Here is a 21,607-nt window from a genome sequence, read left to right on the forward strand (position 1 = left end):
AAGCTTGGACCTTCAGAAAGGCACACTGTGCTGAGAAGACACAGTGTGATTCCCAAGGGAGCCCCAGTGTGGGCTGCAAAGGGTGACTGTTGGGTAGTATGGATGGTGGACACGGGTGGCTCTGGGTCTGGTGGTCATGGTCGGCTCCTGGCAAAGCAGCACCGGGGATGGGTGAAGGCAGGCAGCTCTCTGCCCACCCTTAAGCAGGTCGCCCTTGGCTGGACCAGGCTTCAGCTGCGTGTGTATCTGCTAACAGTCGTTTCGGTGCTGGGTGCTCCTGAGGTAGGGGGAGCCGCTGGGGGGGCACTAGGGAGTTTAGGAATAGCAGGGCATCAGTGCAGGGCTGAGGGAGCGGCCGGATGGTGAGGAAGCAGCACGGGTTACCCGGGACATAACCTGGGCGGGGGGGGAGCGAGCACCGGAAGAATGGGGTGTTGACTCTTGCTGTGCTGGTGCAAATCCGGATTAACTCCACTCACTGGAGCGATGCCCAGATGTACGTGAGGCAAATCAACCCTTCACCCTCGTCCTTAAGGATCAGGGCAGAAAAATACCTGTCTGAGCCAGCAAACGAGCTGGCTGTCCCTGGGGTGCAGCCCCCAGGTCGGGCTGCCTGACCCCTCAGCACCGGCTCGGGCAGCGAGAAACCTCCTTTATCCTTTTCCTTTAAACTCTGCTCTCTGGCACTGGGTCTTTTCCTTGCTGGGGGAGTGGGAAGGGCTGTGCCCTGGGAAATGCAGCGAGCATAAGAGAAAGGAGAGAGTTTCTGCCGTGCCACATGAAGCAGCAGGAGAAGCAGTCACGTCGGGAGCAGCGGCACGGCTCCGGGTAGCCAGCCCTCGAGCCGCCGATCGCACCAGCGGGCGAGCGCGGCTCCGCGGGCGCGGAGGGGAAGCGCGGTCCGGCCGCAGCCCGAGCGCGGCGCCGCTCGCCGCCGGCACCCGCTCGGTGCCTCCGCGCTGCCGCACCCCGGCACTGGCCGGGGCTCCGCCGCTCCCGCCGCACCCCCGGCCGCGGCCGGGCCGCCGCAGGGCCGCCGGGCGCCCACCCGGCCACAGGCCGCGGCGGGGCCGCCGAGCCGCTGCCGGCCGCCGTGATGCCAGCCGCCGCCGCTCCACTTCTGCCGCCCGTGCTCCAACTTGGCGGGTGAGCCCTTCCTCGACACGCAGGTAAGGACCCGCGCACAGCGCTCGTGTCGGGGCACCCCCGCTGACACCCGGGCGGTCGGCATTCCCAGGGGGTCCGGGAGCTCGTCCCCAGCGGCCCCAGGCTGCTCCAGTGCGATGGCAGCACGTCCCCACGGAAAGGCAGTCCCGCGCCAGGCTCGAGTTGGCCCCAAGAAGGTCAGAAAATATGTTGGGGTGTAAAGATGAAAGGCTGTAATCTGGAAAAACCAGGACAAATTACCTGGTCAGAGCTCTGCGGTGGGCAAAATGTAAGGATTTCGGCCAAAGTTTTGGAGGCCAGATATGTCAGGGCAACTGCAGTGGCACCGTGGATCCAGCCAGCCATCGGGACTCTGTCCCCGGGCGGCAGCTCAGCCGCCGGCTGAAGTTTGGGGGTTGTTTTCCTTCTGATGAGAAGCCTCAGGAGCTGGCGGGAGCCACCCCACTGCCGGCCATCCCTGGGATGCAGCCGGGAAAAGAAACAGTCCAGGGACCTTGGTCGAGAGGGCTATTGCCGGTGCCATGACTTACGCCAATGAAATGACCCTGCTGCTCCCCTGAGCAGCACTATCTCCCTGTAGCCCTGCGGATGACCTCCCAGCTTGTATCTGTGGGGAAAAGCCACTCATTCAGGAGTTTCAACGAGAAGCACTTTCTGTCTCTACCCAGTGCCTGTTTATAATTCCTTCTCTAAAGCTGCTGCGGGTTTCACAAAAGCCATGCTGCTCTCCCCAAACCCACTTTACTGGGCTGCTTGCTTTTCTTCTGAAAAAGATAAATTCCCTTTTCATGAGCTTGGGATCTGCCACCAGTAAAAACCTTTTTCCCGGGGGGAAAGTAGCACTATATAAATACCAGGGATTACCAGAGGAGTGGGGTCTGAGCCTGCCTGCCATGTACAAGCAAAAAAAAAGCTTTTGTCTCTGGAGGATAGTTGCTGGTTACTTTGTAGGCTGTCAGGAGAAGGAATTACCCAAGCCAAAATGCAGTGACTGCATTTCTCTGGCAAAAGTTTCTTATGTCATAAAAATGGCTGGCAGAGCTAAAGCTTTGGGGAGCTGAATCCACTTCACTTTGTCTCCCTGAACCACCATCAGAGACAGGTAATAAACACCATTATTAAAGAATGAGTAATTTGCTGCAGTTCGAGCATGGTGAATTTGTACAGCAGATCCCTGCTTTTGCATGGTACCTAACCCCTCCCTGCCCTCAGCCCAGTCTGCAGATAGCACCATCACTTGCAGAGAGGTGACCAAGCTCTCAGCAAAAATGTGCCAATTAAAATGCCCCTCTGCCACCTACAAGCTCCCTGGAGCAAGCCTCGAAGGGGCCAATCCTGCCTGGCCCAGGAGCTTGTGGCAGAGCAGTCTGTGGGCCCCTGGCATGGGCATGGGCACTTCTGGCCTTTTTGGTTTGTCTGCCTCCTTCACAGCCCCTCTGCATGTGTTGTGATGTATTCACACCTTCCCCAGAGCATCTTCGACCTCAGCAAGTATCCCGAAGATCTGCTCTTCCTGTCCTCCTTTTTTCTGCCTAATTTCTAAAGCCCTGTACCTGAACCCAGGGCTGGCAGGTAACACTCACAGGAGCTGCAGCTCTACTGCTGCTTTCAGGGCAGTAATTTCAGGCAAGGTCTTCAGCCAGTATTTCTCTATTTGTAAGATTAGGGATGGACAAATGATTGACTTTTCAGAGTGAAGGGCCAAGCCACATCATTAGAGAGGGGAAAAAACATTCATTATAGGTTTCCTCCAAATTGTCTTTCTGTTGCTATTTCTCTGACAAGTGAAAAAGTCAGCAAAGCACACCAAATGCTTTGCTCAGCCTGGAAGGGAAGGCTACAATGATCCCCAGTGTTTTCGTGGTGCATGACTTAAACCAGCTTCCTTTCGGAGTGAAACACTTCAGGTATCTTTTGAAAACCGGAGTTGTCTCCAGACTATATGACTGGAAACTCAACAGTTGGTATGAAAGATTGGCCCAAGGCACATGTGCACCGACTTGGAGATTTTATGCCACATGCAATAGCCACACTGGTGCTGCCTTGAGCTGGGCAGAGATTTCTCTGCAAATCCTTCCATCTCTCCAGAACCTCCAGAGGAGGGCGAGAGGGTGTTGCTGGGGCTTGTCCCCACACAGCAGGGATGTGCTGGGAGGGAAACACCATGATCAGGTTGCCCTCACTTAGCCCTCGTAAGACCAACAATGCAGCTCAACCAGAGCAGAGCTGCCTCTTTCACACTATGACTCTGTATGGGTGCAAGCAGCAGCCTGAGTCCTGTCCCAGGGAGGTGGTGACATGGGCTGGGAAGAGAAATGGGCCAGGAAGAAAGGGAGAGCATCTATACAGCAATTGGAGTAGCTCAGAGGCCCCCTCAGCAAGGCAACTTAACAATGTTATGGAAAAGGAGATGTGACATTGTTTTGCAACATCTCTTTTCACACTATATAGAAGAAAATTTAGCACTGCATGATCCTGGGCTCTGGTACTGCAGAATGAACAAGGGTTGTGGGATGGCTGAGGGCAGCTGCTGCCTTTCCTCTCACCATATTCCTGACAACCGAATAAATCAGTGTGAACTGCCCCTCCTCAAACACAAAGGGCACATCTTCACTTGAGTATTCTTTGGTAATAACAAATATGAAAGAGGCTCTAAACATTTGGTTTGGATTGCACCTTTTGACCTGAGTAATAATTTAACTCCTCAGAAGTTTGTCTGAGTCTGCAGATGTTGGCCAGATGGGAAGACAGCAATTCACTTATTTTTTGGACCAGGAGATCAGCTTACTGCTGATAAATGCACACTGTGTTTGGAAACTTAGGGTTTGAAAAATAAGCTGCAAAGGTGTCGTCTCCACAGCATAAGTTCATTTTTAAAGAGGGAGCAGATCATTGGCAAATGAATTAAACATCTGAACTACAGAGGAGCCTTGTGAATCCCCTGGAAAATCAGAATGCAGTAAGCAAGGTGGAAATAGCCCTGAGTTTAAGGCAGGCAGACGTGGATAAAACAAACAGGGCAGTGGGGAAAGGAGGCTGCCGGCATGTGCTAGCCCTCAGGGTGATAATGAATCATTTGAGTATGGGTATGTTTTAAACAGAGACAAATGAGCAGTCCTTAACAGACGTTTTGCATTGCCAGCTTCGATTGACAGGAGGGGGATTTTCAAGAAGATGTGAGGATGAAGTTTGGTGCTGCAGCTAAGCCGCTCTATCAGCAAGCTGCAGCTGTGAAGGGGAGGACATCTCTGTGTCCCCCCCGACACCTTTTGCCAACCAAGCGCTACATCCCTGTCCCCATTTTGGTCTCAGATGGTGCAGGTCTCTCACCTGGAAGAAAGCCAGGTCCTATCTGCCTGACCACTTCTGTGCTGGGTGACAGGACATGGCACGGAGAGCATCCCCGGAGTGCAGACCCCAGGCACGGCCCTGGGGCAGGCTGGGCTGCAGAGCTGAGGGGAGCAGGGATGGTCCTGGAGAGGAGCACGTGGCACAGGTCTGCGCCAGAGCAGAGTATCACTGCTTTCAAAGTGGTCTGTGGGAATGAAGCAGTGGGGAGGATGGATGCAGGGTCCCATGGTAGCAGCAGCCATAAATGCCCTGCAGGACTTGACAGGCAGAAGAAGAGCCTTGAAGTGGAGATGATGGGACTGCAGCAAAGGGTATGGGTGAAAATGCCTCCTGGGAGAAGAGCATGGAACCATTTAGGATAACCACTGTGTTCAGTTCAATACTGGGTATAAATAGTGATGGAGAAAACCTGATGTGAAATTGAGGACTTTAACCATTAGCACAGGAAAATCAGCCACGAGCAAAATTACTATCCGTCAGCAAGAGCTTCTGTGCGTCTTTCAGCAGCAGAGAGAATGTCCTGGTAATAAACACATCTCGAGGGACCTCTGTGAGCACTCCAGTGGGATGCTTGGTGTCCCTTTGGGCACCCCAAGCAGGGAGCCTGCTCTTAGGTGAGGGATGGGGTTGCCTCTGCTGGAAGCATTGCAGCCCAGGTGTCAGTTTGGCTCTCAGTAGCTCTACATGCATGCATGGATGTTTCTAAGTAGGCTTTTTACACTGAGGGTGCCAATGCCCCTCTCTCCAGACAGCAGCCCTGGGGTACTTCCTTAGGGTGGTCCTGAGCTGAGGAAGAGGAGGTTGAAGCCCAGACCCAGTCTGAGCTCATGTTTCTCCAGGACAGTGATTTAGATGCCGTATCAGGCAGGGGAATTCACTCTCCCCTGGCCCCAGGCTGGTGTTGTCTGGCTGACATGAGCAATCAGAGCCCAACAGCCTCCCACGGCTGATGCCTCAAAGGGCTGGAGATGCTGAGTGACAGTCCCACCAGCTTCTACATCCAGAAGTCATCACCCTAACCTCCACTGCCTCCTGGCAACCCTGCTGGGTCCCCAAACAGAAAAGTGAAAAAGCCCCTGGTGAGAGCTATCTATCAGTTTTGTTTGGCACCTTTAAAGCCCCTCACTGGGGCTTGTTCAGAGCACTGCAGGGCTGCAAGTTGTTTAGGTGCAAAGCCAGCAGGAGTGCCCTGAGGCTGAGAGGACTACCCCAGTGTGGCTGTTGGCACCTCCATAACTTGTCCATCCCTGATCCTGCCCTGGTCCACTTCCCCAGTACAACACTGCTGGCCAGGTCACTCTCTCTGCTTTGCCTCAACTGGGCACCCCATGGCCACCCCACTGCTCTCCAGCTCCAGGGGAGCCCCCAGGAGCAGCCCCGCTGCACTGCCCCCCCTCCTCTTTGATCTTACACACCCAGGACAGCCTGCGGAAACTTCTGACAGCCACCTTATTTACTTGTTTGTGTCTCCAGCTAAAAAAAGGGATGCCGAGAGAGACCAAACCTGCTAATTATACACCTAGCCACCCACACCACCATGTGCTTTATTTCCATCACCATCGATGCTGCCGCCTCCCCCTCTCGACAGCTCGATGTGCCCTTCCCCGATCTCCCTTTCCTGAGGGGCAAGGCGAGGTGCATCCCGGAGGGGTGCATTCCAGCGGGGTACGGCCCCCGGCCGCACCCAGGCCAGCGAGCTCCGACCCCGGGCCGGCGCTGTGCTCCCACTGTCAAGGCCAACGCCGGCCGCGCGGTGTTGGGGCGCCGCAGCCGCCCCCCGCGGTTCGGACACAGAGGCGCCGGGCCCAGGCTGTGCCCGCAGGGCCGTCCCTCGCGGCGCTGTGGGTGCCGGGGGCGGAGGGCGGGTCGGGGCCGCGGCCCGGGGCGGTGCGGCCGGTGCGGGGCCGGCGGTGCGCGGAGCGCCGGGGACACCTGGCGGCCGCCTGGCGAGCGCCGGCCGCGGCCGGGGCGGGGGAGCGGCGGGGCCCGGCCGGGGATGGGGGACGGGGCGGCCAGGAGCAGCTTGTGTGCAGGCATTCCCGGTGTGAGGCTTGAATGCTGTGGTTGTTTGGAGGCGATGGAGTTCCCACGGGTCCCCTGCTGATGGGATGTTCACGGGCAGCATGTCCAACTTACTGGAGCTGGAGACAGGGCAGTGGGGGAGCCCCAGCCCTCCGAACCCCTGGCGCGGCTCCTTCAGAAGCAGCCCGGCTCTCCCCTGCTAGCCCCGGGGATGGATTTGCTGTTTCTTACCATTAGGAGCAACGCCTTAGCTCTGAGCACAGCTGGGTCGGAACGCTGCTGCAGAGAAACGTTTTTATCAGGGACAATAAAGACTCGATTTCCACCTGGAAATTGCCCAATTTGACTTGTGAACCTTGAAAAGCAGCCTATCGCATCCCAATCCTCAGAGCAATTTAGTCTCTGTTGGAGCTAGGAGCCCATTGCTGAGGCACTGGCTTTCCACCTGTCAGGAGATCAAAACAAGCATTTTATTCACTCCTTTCCAGCTCTATCAAATGGGCTGCATCAAAGTTGTGAATCGGGTGCTCTACATCACAAATGCGTCAGCTATCCTTCCTCTAATCCATGTCCACAGGCTCTGTGTCACCTTCTTCTTTCTCTCTTGGTCCTCACCAATTCTTTCCCCTCCAGCAGCTTCATAGTCCTTTTCTTCTTCATCTTGGTTGCCAGGGTCCAGCTCTCTGCCTGGCTCAGATGTCACTTTGCTTCTTGCCCACCATTTCCTCTCCCAGTGCTGTACCTAACGTGCTCTTTTGCTTCTCTGTGTACCACCTCTGCTAGCCTCATTGAGGCTGTCATGTCCCACCACCCTCCTCTCCTGTCCCACACTGAGAGCTGCCTCATCCACACAACCCTTTGCAACCCCCCGGCCACCTCATCTGATGCTCCTGCCACAGCAATCTGTCCCAGGACTGGTGAAGGCTTTGTTATACCCCAGGGATGAACAGTCCCTCACTGCACGCCAGTGCTGTACCCAAGGCAGGAGCAGCGATGTAGAGACGGGCTTGAGTGTTGCCAGAACAAAACTGCTTTCTGCAATCATGTCTGCAGGGCTGATGAAAGCAATTCCTTCTCCTGTTGAGCTGTGTTTCACCCTGTGGGGCTCAGGGCTGGGACATGTCAGGTATCCATGCTTCTGTGTGGGATCCTGGGACTGAGAGAGGACTTGGTCTGCCCCTGCCAGACACAACGTCCATGAGCCTTCAATGCCTTTCCTTCATCCTCCTTCATCCATTACCTTTCCAAAATGACAACTTTCCTCCTTGCGATGCTCTGCCTTTGCTTCTCAGTAGCCTTTGTAAGCTGGTTTTCTCTTGAGCAGAATTGCAAGCTTGGATGTCCAGAGGCAGAGGTACTGTCTCCTGGCAGGACTTGGGCCTCTGGTTAGAAGCCTAAAAGCACCTCCTGAGAGCTTCTAGGAAGGCCTGGACTCTGGGAAGGGTGCTTGACATATCTCATATGCTTTCCTGCTCCATCAGGTGCAAGCCCACCTCTGTCCCAGGGATATGGCAGCTGTACCTGGCTGTGATGCTGCGTCACATCAGCTGTATCAGGAACAGGCATTCACACTGTTCCCTGCCCTCAGATCAGCCAGGGCATGGCAGTGCAGGAGGGCACCACTCCCCGAGGGCACCAACTTCCCCAGGTGCTATCCTGAAGGGGAAAGCCATTGGTCGTGGTGGGCTAACCTCACTCAGGAGTCTGGGGACATGCATCTCAGCCACAACCTGCTAATGAGCCCAGGAAGCAAGGCAGAGTGTTTGCCTGACAGGGCAATTAAATGATGATTGATTCCTGGAACAGCTACTTAATTCATCATTAACGGGTTTATCATAGCTGGCATCAGTGCCAAGGGTCCCTCTAAGAACTGCCTCAGGGGATGTGGTGTGGAGGTGAGATCTGTGAAACATAAAGCTATATTTGCTACCTCTTTATTTTCATGCCTTATTTTGGCTCCTTTTACCCGGTACTCGCCTTGAGAAGCTGAGTACACAACACAGCTGTGCATTTCTCACTCTGCTGGGGACCACTGCAACCGGGCTGGGGAGCATGGAGGTCCCTGCCCAGCCAGCTGGTTACAGGAGCAGCCACGCAGAGGGGGAGGCAATTCAGTAGGGAGCCCGCAGCTGTCAGTCGTCAGTAGAGCTGCAGCAATGGTTTGGTTTGACAAGGGCACTGAAGTCTGCCTCTTCCCAGGTGTGCCCTCCCCTGGGCTCCCGTTGTGCATGTATGCTTGTATGTGTGCACCATCCCTGTGCACTTAGCAGCATCTCACCACCATCACCTGCTGCCAGTCCTGCCCAGACAAGCCCCGTGTGGCTGATGGATATGCACGCTATCCAGGGTTGCTGATAATGAGGTCAGAGAATGGCCACTCTTTGCCAATTTTGTCTTTTATGGCTTCCTTGCTTTCATCTGCTGACTTCATTCCTTTCCTTTCCCCAAGCTCGGTTATTAACAAGCTGTCTTTATTACCAGGCTTACTTTATTACTAGGCTTACTTTATTAAGTCCCTGTGCAGCTAAATTCACTGTAGGATCCAAATAACCCAAAAGGGGTTTGGGGACAACTGCAGGGCTGGTGTAGCTCTTTCATTCCCTGTGTGTGTGCATGCAGGGTTGGTCCTTGCCCTCTCTGCCACTCCCTCTCTAATGTTATCTCTAGGGGTCTGATGGCCCTAGTCTATGCCTTCGAATCCAGATCATTTGGTGCACGGTCTCTATGCAATGTGCTAATCTTGGTGACTAAGGAGTGGGATGGAACTCTAATCCCTCTGACACTGGGACTCTTCACATCAGCTATTGGAGAAAAAGGTTTCAGCCTGGCTGCTTTCCAGCAGGTACACACTACAGCACACTGCTATAGGCATTTGTGATGCTGGCCCTCAGTGTCCCCTCTCCACCGCTGACAAATGCCGGGTCTAGGCACCAGAGTGCACTTAGTGGTCCTTTTGCCTATTTATCGGAAGCACGGTGAGATCTTCTGTATTTTCCCCTCATCTTTGCAGTTCTGTTATTGCCCTATCCTGCTCCGAGGGAGAGCATCGGCCCCAGCTCCCAAGAGTGGAAGGCAGCAAGGAAAAGAGAGTTTAATACAGGTAAATCTTTTAGAATCCCAGAGGGTACAAGGCTAGCATGGACTAAATCCCTTTAGCTGTAGCCCTGCCCCGTCCATGCTTTGTGCAGCAGCTCTGAGATCCTGGCCCTGCTCTAAGGACAGCCCTCAAAGGGCAGTTTGAGGAATCAAAGAGGTTTGGGCTCTCCCTCCTCCCCTGGGACAAAGCCTTCAGCCCTGCCCAGCCCACATTCACAGAAACTTCCCCATGCTTCAGCAGTATTTTCCCGTGGTTTCTTTTCCTACCCACACTATTGCTCTTCTAAGGAATGTTCACCCTGCGTTGTTCACTACCTGCAAACCCTCCCTGCCTCTTCCCCACAGCCCAGGTCAGTGAGCCATCTCCCAGCTCAAAGTCAACTGAGTACATGTCCAGCAGCAGTCCAGCTGCATGGGTGCACTCATCCTCCACTGGTTCTCTGGCACCTCCCAAGCTGCCTTTTCGGTTTCCAATTCCTCCCAGCTCCTTTCCCTTCTTTCTCCCCCACGCGCTGTTTCCCAGCACTAGCTGCTGTGAATGTGTGGCTTTCCCACACAGCTCTCCCTTTCTCTAACCTGCTGCAGAAGACCCAAAGCAAGAAGCACAGCAACTTCCACACAGGCAGCACCCACTGCCCGGTGGCCAGCAGCCTGCCTGCAGTCCATATGCTGGTGTTTCTCAGCACATTTGGAGCCAGCTCCCTTCAGCAGCTCGCAGCAAGATCCCATTCCTCCCTACCCTAGCCTGCTGTCAGAAGCATTTCTTGAGATGAGGCATGGATGCTGTACCAAAACTGTCAACTTTCTCTTACTAGTGCTGGGCTTCTTCTTCTGCTTGGGCTGCTGCTCTCAAACAACACTCAGTGATTGATCTCTTCTTACTGTTTTATTCAAAAGAAAGATATTTTATTAGAAACCTAATTTGCATGTTAAGGTAGGCAAAGAAGAGGATTGTTGTTTCCTTGCCTGAAAACAGGGATGAAGCTTTGAGCTTCTCTGGGTCTGCGTAGAAATAAAACCACCTTTGATACAAATATGCATCTCTCTTAAATATTTTCAAAATACTTAACAGCCATCTGCTGCACAAGCCATTACAGGCTTTATTAGTAAGGTGGGAGACTGCAGAAGGCAGAGAATGGTTTTGGGGAGGGAGAAGTGGAGGGCGTTCACCAAAACACGCAGTTTTAGCAGAACAGCTCCATTTTCCATTACAGCTTTCTAAAATGTGATGACCACTGCCGGAACAAAGCCCATGGACAGGTCCATTTAAAACCATGTACGGCCCCCAAACCTGCATGGCATGGCAGAGTTTGGCCAAGGGACCACTTGAGCTTTTCACTCTCTGGGATCTTCAACTCCAACTTCTTTACTTTTATTTCCTCCTTGAGGACAGATTTAAAGCCAAGGTGATGTGCTGTCTATCAGAAAGCCTAGTGCACCTTGGGGAATCCTATAGCAGGAGGAAGTGTGCCTCTGCTACACAGCATCCTGCAGAGGACTCAGTGACTGAGGTCTCTAAGAAGGACAGGAACATTTGGGGTTGCAAGGCAATAAGGTGGCATGGTCTAGGAGCCAGGAAAGTGCTAGAGAGAGACCATAAAATGCAGGGCTCGGGTACTGAAGAGCACAAAGTAATTGTTTCTCTCTCCTGGGGAACACTGATATTTCACTGCACGTTTTCTTTGTGCCAAGGTGGGTTGGGAAGCCAAAATAGCAAATGCTCCTCTGAAGAAAAGGGGTGGAAATATTTAATCTCAGAAATTTTCATGGGGAAAAAAAAAAAGCAGCACAAGGTTTCGACACTCTGAAATGGAGGAAGGGAGAGGGAGGTGAATTTCCCCAAGGAATAAACCCATGCTGACATCTGTAGCTGAGGATCCTGTTTGGACTCAGAATTTTCTGAAGCTGGTGGCCCAGAGCCAAGGCTGTACCGCTGCTGCGGTACCCAAGGGTGGAGCTGCTTTGATGTGATGGATCATTTACTTAGAATGTCATCATTTCAAAGTGGACCAAGCCCCCTGGGATCTCCCCTTTAATCTCGCATCTCTTTGTTCCTCCTCATGGCTGGCTGAGCATCCAACACTCCCACCCAAGCCTAAACACCACCTCCATGTCCTCACAGCAGCCCCCTGCCTTCCCTTGGTGGCTCACTGCTCTTGCCCCAGCTGCAGCTCAACCTTGGAGGAGCCCTAGAGAACCTCCCATCTACCTGCAAGTCAGTTAGGTGTATGTGTAATCTCCAGAGGGCTGTAATTCACTGTGCAGCCCTCTGCTTTGGGAAGTCAGGGAGGCCCCTTGAGTGACTGTCAGCCTCTTAACTACTTCTGTGCTGTCTGTTAGGCAGCACACATTATGAACCAGCAGAAAAGATGCAGTAGGTCCTTTCCTGTCAGGCTGCACGTGGCCAACCCAAGATGCATTATAGATACACCAAATCCTCATCTTAATCCAGCCTGAATCAGATCATCTTGTTGCAGGGCTGCATCCTTATCTTACTACCAGCAGGGGAGAGACGAAGAGATGCTCTGTTTGCTGAGATAGCATTCAAGCTGTGCAGAGGTGGGGAGGACTCTTGTTTTCTCCATTATTGCCAATATTTTCTGTTCCCACTAGCCTCATCTCGACATCGACTCTGCATGGGTGAGAGGCTTTTCTGCTCCCTTGCCTTGCTGTAATAACAGCCTCTTCCCTTCTACCGCCTCTGCTCCTGCAGGATCTCTTCCCCCCTACCACCAACAGCATGGAGAGTGTGCGTGAGCTGCAAAACCCGCTCTTGGCCAAGGCCAACGGACACCTTCGCAGCAGCTATTCTTACCACCAGCATCACAGCCAGGACTACTCCAGTCATCACTGCCAAGGGAAACTGTATTCCTACATCTTCCAAAACGCTGGCAGTGCCAGGACTCACCAGCTGCTGGATGCCAGTTCCCTGCAGCTGGCTGTTGAAGCCTTGTACGGCCCCAGTTTCATCCTTGTGAAGGATGAGACCACTCTCAAGGCCAAGGACAGCAAAACAGAAAGTTGTGAAACCACTTTTACAGAAAGCAAAGAGGCTCCATCCGAAGCTCCTGAAAGGCACGAGGCGCAAGGGTCCTGCCTGGTAGAGAGTGACATCCGCATCCAAACTGTGTCCTATGAGGTGGAGGAAGATGAGCTCCAGGAGTACGAGGTGAGCTTTGCCAGGTGGGATGGCACTGAACTCCTGTGGTAATTCTGAACATGGGCTCAAATTCTCGGTAATTTATTCTCCCATTTTTACCCAGAGCTCCCCCCACACCCTACCATCTCCTGCCTCATCAGTCTCCCTGTGCACCCAGTATTTCTTCTTTCTCCTTATCATTTCTGCTCCTTTTCCCTCAGTGCTGACCTCAGAAAGAGGTCAGGTTCCCTAAGAGCAGCCCGCCTGCAGGCTGCTGGGAGCAAAAGGAAGGTGGGTCTCTGCAGAACCCTTGGGATATGGGGACCCTTTGACAAGGGCAGCCTGCTGCTGCTGTGGCACTTGAGCTGAGGAGAAGCAGCAGTTCTTGCATAACAGCAAAATTCATATGCCTCATGGCAGCAGCTGAGAAAAAGCTTATATATAAAGACAGGATGAATCCTGCAAAGGAAGAATGAGAGCTAACAAAGCAGCCTCATTGCTGTGCTGTGCCCCACCATGGCTTGAGCAATGGTGCCAAGGCTAGGAACATTGTCCAGGACCTTGAGAGGTGGAAGTGGGTCCCCGGAGCCCACTGGAGCTGATGTCTGATGACCCAGCACAGCTCTGCTGCTTTTGGTGTTGGTGATGTGGCCTTTTCAGATGGCATCAGAGGTGTCCCCACCTCTGCATGCCTTTTCCACTGAGACAAATCACTTCTAGGGTGGTCTGAGGCTGGCCAAGTGGTGCCCAAAGGCAGGAGTGTTGACTGCAGCCACTGAGCAATGTACTTACTGGGGGAGAGGGCATGTTGCCCCTGCAATGGAAGCTCCAATTCAGCTGCTTTCCCTCACTTCCTGAATTAGTTTAGCAGGATATTGATCTCCTAGTCTCTAATGGGGATAAGGCACTTTGTTTAACTTTGTTTAAGCTGACAAACAATCAGTTCTGCCAAAGCTGAAGATATTTCAGTTTAAGACTCTCTCTAATGCAGGGAAATCCCAGACCCCCAGCAAGTGAGCTCAGGATTTGCTCTGGCAGGGAGCCAAGAATCCATTCCACTTTTGAATTTGCTGAGCTACGTTGTTCTCCATTAAACCACGCTGAAGAGTCTAAAATATTTTTAAAATTTACTTCTTGAATTTGCTGGTGGGAATCATATGAAAATATGTGATAGGGCCAGGAGAGAGCAGAAGCTGGGAGGTGAGGGGCTGAGATGCAGCCGATAGTGAGGCACAGGGAGGTGGGCATGTGCTGAATTCATCTCGTTTTTCAGAGCGACTCCTCCAGCGACAGCGAAAGCGAGGATCATTTCCTGATGCTTCCCCCCAGGGACCACCTGGGTTTGGCCCTTTTCTCCATGCTGTGTTGCTTCTGGCCCCTGGGGATTGCTGCTTTCTACTTCTCCCAAGGGGTAAGAGATCTTGTTGCTTGCCTGTGTGTGCTGAGCACTGGAGCAAGGGCCCTGCAAGCCACAGCAGCCACACCTGGAGGGCCCTGCAAGCCACACCTGGAGGTGGCCAGCACCTTTCTGGATCTAAGGCTCATCTCTGTGCCATGGCCATAACTCTGAGGGTTGAGGCAAAGGGTGATGCTGGATGTCTCCACAGTTGTCGCGGGGTTGCAAGCCTTCCAGCTCTGGTGCGGGTTACTGGGGGTCAGGCTTTTCCTTTGGGTCTTCTGGGTGTTATTTAGGGAACTGGAATTGCTCTTGGCCCTTTGCCCAGCTTCTCACTCTGGCATTTTCCCACCTGTCCTCCCACTCTCCAGTAGAGCGGAGGTTCTACACCATGACCCAGATTGAGGCAGCTCATGCCATAGGAACCAGGCTGCTCTGGAAATTGGACACAAAGGAGATCCTGGTGTCCATATCACACTACAGCTCCTCTCTTGTACTTGTTTCTGATGCACATTGGCTAAGCTATGGGAGCCAATGCCAGGCTGGCAGAGGCTGGAGAGGGAGGTGGCCCTCTGGCTGCACCAGCTCAGAGGAGCTGCTGCCTTCTTGAGGGCTTAGCCCAGAGCCTGGGCTCACTTACTTAGTGTTGACCCAGAATAATTCATGCAGAGCTAGGGGATTTACTCCACATTTGCACAGATGCTTCTGTACAAAGAATAGGTGGGGGGAGGTATTAAGAAGTTAAATCGAGAGAATAGGAACAGAAATGGAAAAGTGTATTATATGAGTGCCTGGCACAGAGATGGTGAGAGGCAGGGGAAGCATTAATTGATTAGGACCCCAAGGAGCAGTTGATTTCACATTTTTCCACGTGGTGCAATATAGCACAGTGCACTCTCCATGTGATGACGTACGTGGGGCAATTTATATCTAGCTCCATAACTACCCCTTTTGTTCACTCACTGAGGCAAGGACCATCTCTTTATTCGACGTCTGTGCACAGTGATCTCCATGTGGCAACTTGAATACAAGTAGTAGGTAATACCAAGAGCACTTAGAATGTGCCCTGAGCACTTAGAGAAGCTGGAAGTTGCCATCACAGAGAACCAACACCCACATCTGTCTCCACTGCTGGCTCCATCAACCCTTCTATAGCAAATAGGCTTCAACCAAAAACCCCACACATGAAAAACCAGGTGGCAGCAGAGCCAGACCAATGGACCACGCTGTCTGGAGTCAACTCCCTGAGACTAGGCAGTACTCAGTACATATCTGTACAGGGTATACTGGTATCTAGTTGGTGCCACACAGCAATCACCCCAAGCACCAACCATTTGCCTGCTCTTACAAGGGTCCAGTCTCCCGCTCACAGCTCTGGCTCAGTGCCCAGATGGGTGCTTTCAGACAAGCAGCTGAAGCCCACGCTTCCCTTGGAGGCAAAATCCACAGGGAAATGTGTGTAGGTGGCACTGCTGTTCTGAGCCCTCCCTGACTGGCAAACACCGTGCTGTCTGTTCCCAGTTGCCATGGGACAGTGACCAGGGAAGGGAGACTGACTCAGTAGTGAAACAATTGCATGGTGAGTAAAAGGCCAGGTTGATACAGCTGTGAGCAACAAGCATTTCTTCTCCTTCCAGACCAGCAAGGCTGTCTCCAAAGGAGATTTCCATCTGGCCAGTTCAGCTTCCCGCCGAGCTCTCTTCCTTGCTGCGCTCTCCATAACCATCGGCACAGGAGTGTACATCGGGGTGGTGGTAGCACTGATTGCTTACCTCTCAAAAGGGGGCCATGTATAGCTGCCACCTGCATGTCACTGCCATCCCTGGCTGGGGCCCTCCTGGGATTGAGCTTTCCTGTGGAGCACAGAGCACCAGTGCCTGCAAAGGCTGCTTGCACAGCCAGACCCTGGCATGGATGCACTATGCAGGTTTTTTCTCCTTTCAGAGAAACAGTAAATCCCTGTTCTCTCCAAGGCTGTAGCGTGCCACCATCCAACAACAGGGAATTGAGAACCAGTCTGTCTGCTGGGACCAGGAGGAGCACATTTGCCTGATGGAAGATGTGCATGCTGCTACTGGGCTGGTGCCACCACCCCTCATCTGGGGCCACAGCTTCCCTTCTCAGCCCTGTAGCTGGGAGAGCCATTGCTGGTGCCCAAGCTTGGCCCACGAAGAGGGCACACAGGGAGGAGAGGGGATATGGGGCCAGAGAATGACCGCTGTTTCTTCCAGGAGGCCCGAGTCCTGGTGGGGTCTCCAGACTCCTGTGATGGGGACAGCATTCTCACTTCAGCACCACAGGGTGGCACCTGGCTCCTCAGATGCAGTGAAGTAGAAGGACAGAGCATGAACAAGACCAAAGGGCATGCTCTACACATCCCTCTACTCTACACATCAGATCCCTGATCCACAGGAGAAATCCCAGTTGCTGGCCCATCCCAGAAGCAAGGAGGAAGGCAGGCTGGTGGTTGCACAACATCTCTTCCATTCCTGGTGCAGGCTGGTAAAGACAGCAATGTTTTCTCCATGTTAATAATGACTGTCATGATGATCCCAAGTCTGAGCCCCCATACAGTTGCCATCCCAGAGTGCTGGGCCCTAAAAAGACTTGTAATTGAAATCTCTACTCAAGAAGTGACCTGGGAGGGGTGAAAGCCTGAAGGATTCTACTCTTGGCACTAAGTCAGGGCCCTGCACACAAAGAAGGATGGAAAGAAAAGGCTGACATCACATGCAGAGTCTGAGGTGGGAGTGCTGTTTGCAAGGGGATGAGATCCAGAGAAGGAAGAGACATGGAGGGAGCCCAAGACACAGGGGGTGACCCCAACACACTCCTTCCCATGCCTTGGAGAGGGATATCTCCATCCTTCCTAAAGCCTCTGCTGACAAGGAAATCCCCAGCATCCCCACATACATCTTCCTTTTGCTTACTTGTATATTGTCAGACATGTTAAGTACTTCAGAGGTGGGTATGAAGGCAATGGCTGCCCCAAAAAGGCATTAAGAGGCTATGCCTCACCCCCCACTCCCCAGCATCCACCTTGACCATGCCTCCTCTCCCTGGCCATGGCTCCCCTGTTGCCTCTTTCCCTCATGTGCAGGGGACTGCAGGCAAACTCTGGGCACCCCTCACCCCCTTCCCAAGGTTTCTGGGCAGGCTGCAGCCAGCTTTGCAAGAGGCACAACATGTTCCTCCAGCTGGGTGCCATTCAAATGTACATTTCATACTAAAGAAGCATGTTAATGTCTGCAATTGCTGTTGTACTTGAGCCATAAAAGAGAGAAGCGCATCAGAGACCTGTACAGATGCTGATCTGAAACTTCCCATTGCGTTTTATAACATGGAAGAGCTAATAAAAAAAGCAGGAGAAAAGTCTCTGTTTATAAGAATGTGGAGCTGGCTAGCAAAGAGGTGAGCTTTGCAGGAGTGTCACGCTTACTTAAACCTGGAGGTGTTTATACTGTTCCCAAAGGAAGTTATAATCTAGCCAGTGTCTGGGCAACTTGGAGGGAGATGTATTTCAATGCAGATCACAGTGAGCAACTAACACTGAGAGCGGGATGGTGGTGTAGGCTGTTTTCCCTGTGTGGAAGGGACGAGAATTAGGGAGAGAGAGACTGGAGCAATGTGTGTGTTCTGGCTACTGTGTGTATAGCAGAAGCATAAAATAAAATGTGCTTGAAGAGGGGCAAAAGAATACAAACATAGGAGGGAACAAGCAGATCTTGCTTCTGATGGTGGACAGAGACAGAATTTGCAGGGAAGGGCTGGGGTGTCCAAAAGAGATGAGATGGCTTAGAGAGGAGTGATAAGGGGCAGACTCACCCAGCAGCTGAGTGACAGTTTTCATTGCCCTGTCCTGCATGTGCTCAGCCATCCTGGCTGTCCATCCCTCCAAATAACCAAGCAAGACAAGAGCACTATTTCAGAGAGGGGATGTCTGTGGGTACCCATGCAGCCGGGGCGACCAGCCCCACAAGCCCCAGCTCATTGCTGTCCCAAAAGCCCTCCTTGTCTATCCCCTTCAAGCACCCCCAGCTGGGGGGCAGGGGTGGAGGCTTCCTACCAATTCTGGTCCAGACAAAATCATTGGGGCTGCTAGACCAAAATCTACAGTAAGAAATTGCATTTACCTGTGCATTTGTAATTCTTCCAACTGGATTCCTCCAGGGCTGCCATGGGTGGGGGTGGGGTCAGCAGCCCACTCTCCATGGGCTGCCTGTGCCCCTGCCCCCCAAATTGCTTCTTTGACTTTTTTTAATTGGAGATGCCTGGGGAAGGACAAGGCCAAAGGGCCAACAAAATTAAAGTATTTTCCACTAATAGCCTGAATCTCTGATGACCTTGGGGGCGGGGAAGAGGAGAAGGGGCTGTGCCACAGCATCTGTAAGGGGGGCATTATGCAAATGGAGAAATTAGTCAGAAACCTGAAGGGAAAAGTGGAAATTGAAATCTGAGGACCAGCATGGAGATCGCTGCTGAATAACTTATTACAGACTCACAGTGTTACTGCAGCCACCTGAGCAGAAGGGAAGGAGGCAAAAAGGCAACAAGACACAGCAAAGGAACACACAAGCTCCAGAAATTTGATTAAGCTTAAAAAAAAAGTTAAATAAACCATGCCAGTGGCTGTGGAAGAGGTGTCTCTTCACCCCCTCCCTCCTGTCCTCCCGGAAAAGGGGTCCCTCTCCCAACCGGCACCCCCAGCCCTACTCCAGAGCCCTGTAATGGTCCTGATCTCAGAGGGAATACTCAGAAATGCAAAGGAGGGTAGGAGGGGCAAAGGAGGAATAGCTTCAAGTCCTGGCCTGGAAACATGTCTAGCCCAGAAAGGAGAAGGGAGCCTGGCAGGTCACAGCTCTAGGAGGCGATGCAAAGGGCAGCAAGTGCAGAGACCATCTGTGCCTGTGCAAAGGGGCGATGGGGAAGTGAGATTTCTGGTGGCTGATGAGGGAGGATTTGGGGTTCTCTGAGAAGGAGGTGGAGGAGGGTCAATTAAACAGTGATATCTTACAAGAGTGTACACCACAACCTGCTGTCCTTCCCTGTATCCTTTTTAAAAAATAATCATGAGGTGCTGAAGAGTCCCATGACATATCAGAATAACTCCTCTATTCATGAATAATGTGTTTTTCATAATTAGGATATCTCTCTGCAACTGAGTTCCCCACACTCTGGCTGCGGGTGCCTGTCCCTGTGCTGTCCAGCACCCCCAGCACAGATGCGGTCCTGCAACCCTGGCCCCAGCAAACCTGGTCCATTGCCCTCCTGCCCACTGCTCCCTAAATGACCATGTCCTGGCCCAGTCCCCCCACCAGTACTCCCAGCCATTGTCCTAAGGTAGTGACACCAAGAAACAGACACAGAAAGTCACCAGAAAGCTCATTCACTCCCCATCTCCCCAAATCTGTGCCCAAACACCCCTCTCTTGCCTCATACACTGGATTTTGGGTTGCAAGAAGTATCATGACCAGGTATCCCAGATGCCCTCCCTGCTGTGAGGACAAGACCTTGGGGACCAAGCCAGACCCACTCCCTGGGTTGGCTGAACATGCCCTCCATTCCTCCCCTGCCTTGGAGATGCTCCTCACTCAGCCAGGAGTTCAGAACAGCAGTGTCTGAAGTGCACTGGGATTTGGTTTCTTTTGCCAGCAGCGGAAAACACGCTCTTCCATCTTGGGCTTCTTCTGTCAAGGTGAGCACTTCCCAGGAGGCCTTTCTCTTTAGAAACAGCTAACGACAGGGTGGAGTCTGTACCAAGGGTGGGGCTGGCCTTTGAATCTTGCCTCCTTCTGGGATACAGCCAAGAAGAAAGCTACCAAGGGAAAAACCACCAGCACCTCAGTGCAGATCTGAGCAACCAGCGCATCTGAGCTGCCGCCTGCTTCCCCCAGCTCTGCTCACACTGCTTGCCCCTTGGCGAGTGCTGTGGCATGCCAGAATGGGGCCACTGGCTACAAATGGGGCCTGGGGAGTGCTAACAAGGGATGCTGGGATGGGACCCTACTGGATCTTGCTCCTCTTCCCTCAGGGATGAGGCAATAGAATGGAGGAGAAGGAGAAAGAAGCCGGTGCGGTTTGTGGGGGAGACAAGACCCCTGTAGGCCCCTGTCCCCAGAGAAAGAGATTCACTGGTCCTCCCAGCCTCCTCACCTGCTCTGTTTGTGGTCAGCCCCAAGGTGGGTTATGTGGAAACCACAAGGGCTGGGCTGGACATGAGGTATCCTTCCTGCTGCACTCCCTGCACCTTTACTGCCTGGGAGGACAAAGCCCCTTGCAGTGGCAAAGCTACCACCTGCTCTCTGAGCAGCACATGTCAGTGGGATGGGATTGTAACCATGCTGATGGGACAGAAATGCCTCAGTTCTCCCCCCATCTTTCCTCTGGAGGCTGGTGAGAAGAGACACTGGGAAATAAAAGCAGAGTAAGTCCTTTGGCTCACTGAATGGCACAGTCAGTGTTTTCCCTTCACAGTAACCTCGTAAGGAAATAGCTAATTATCTGAGACAGGGCGTCTTCTATTTCTGCCCCAAAAAAATTAAAAATCATTTAGCAGTGCATCTCTTCAGTTAGCTTATCCTTTCCTCTTTGCTTCCTCAAAACAGCCTGCAGTGGAGAGAGCATGGGGAGGCACAGCCTGTGGCAATGCCATCTCTCCTGGGGCTGGCAGGAGAGGATTTTTGCAGAGAGAAGCCAATTAAGAGCCATTACTCAGGCATCAGCTGCTGGGAAATCAGGAGTCTCATTACCTCTCCTCTCCCTGCAGATGTAGGCACCGGCTCACTCTTCCACAGCCTCCAGTAGCCACAGGTGCAGGAACACACTGCTGGGGTTGAGCTGTCCCCACGGGGCAAGAGGACAAGTGGTGTCAAGAGGGAACAGAGCGCTAGGTGGGCACACCTTGCTGAGAATAAGGCAGATGCTGTCCCCATGGCCAGTGGGGAGCCATGGGGCTTGCTGTGATGCCACTGGAGGGGTGACACACTGGAGGGTGTTGGCATCACCCTCCATTGCTCATCTGTCCCTTTTGGTGCCAAAGTCTATCCTAGCACAGCCCCCTCCCCAGTCCTTGACCAAGCAGTATCCAGGCATAGGGACATTTGGGGAATACATCTACAAGTGCGCTGCTCCCAGCAAAGCACAGGAGCTATCTTGTGAACTGTAACCCTTTTGCCATCCTGAGATGCTTTTAAGACCAACAAACCAACTGCCTGTGCAAAATCTGGAGGCAAAGTCATGCTTGAGCTAACACATACCAGCTCAGTGCTTGGGCATAATCAACTATTCCGCTGCGCTGCACTGGCCACCTTCTGCACCTGCAAACCCCCTCCCACGGACACGAATTGGGTGCATTAGTGGCAGAGCAGAGCCCTAAATTGCAGGTAGGTGGCAGGCTACTGCCTAAGTGCTTTGCAGCCCCCCAGCCTTTGCTTTTC

At 53.0% G+C, this 21,607-nt stretch overlaps 1 protein-coding gene across 2 annotated transcripts; it reads left to right on the plus strand.

Annotated features, from left to right (window-relative positions):
• The first annotated feature begins 444 nt into the window (after positions 1 to 444).
• Positions 445 to 19,354, plus strand: SYNDIG1L (synapse differentiation inducing 1 like). 2 transcript variants are annotated; one of them, XM_051806562.1, is made up of 4 exons: positions 445 to 1,169; positions 12,250 to 12,805; positions 14,049 to 14,186; positions 15,809 to 19,354. In XM_051806562.1, the coding sequence occupies exons 2-4, from the start codon at positions 12,377 to 12,379 to the stop codon at positions 15,965 to 15,967; spliced, it is 726 nt and encodes a 241-aa protein (XP_051662522.1). In that variant the 5' UTR covers positions 445 to 1,169; positions 12,250 to 12,376; the 3' UTR covers positions 15,968 to 19,354. The 2 variants fall into 2 exon arrangements, with proteins under 2 accessions (XP_051662522.1, XP_051662521.1); XM_051806561.1 differs by having other exon boundaries at positions 12,350 to 12,805.
• Positions 19,355 to 21,607: the final 2,253 nt, after the last annotated feature.

The sequence above is a fragment of the Manacus candei genome, unplaced genomic scaffold, assembly GCF_025592945.1.
Source record: "Manacus candei isolate 608988 ecotype Guabito, Panama unplaced genomic scaffold, ASM2559294v1 h1tg000067l, whole genome shotgun sequence".
In the NCBI taxonomy this organism is placed as follows: Eukaryota; Metazoa; Chordata; class Aves; order Passeriformes; family Pipridae; genus Manacus; species Manacus candei.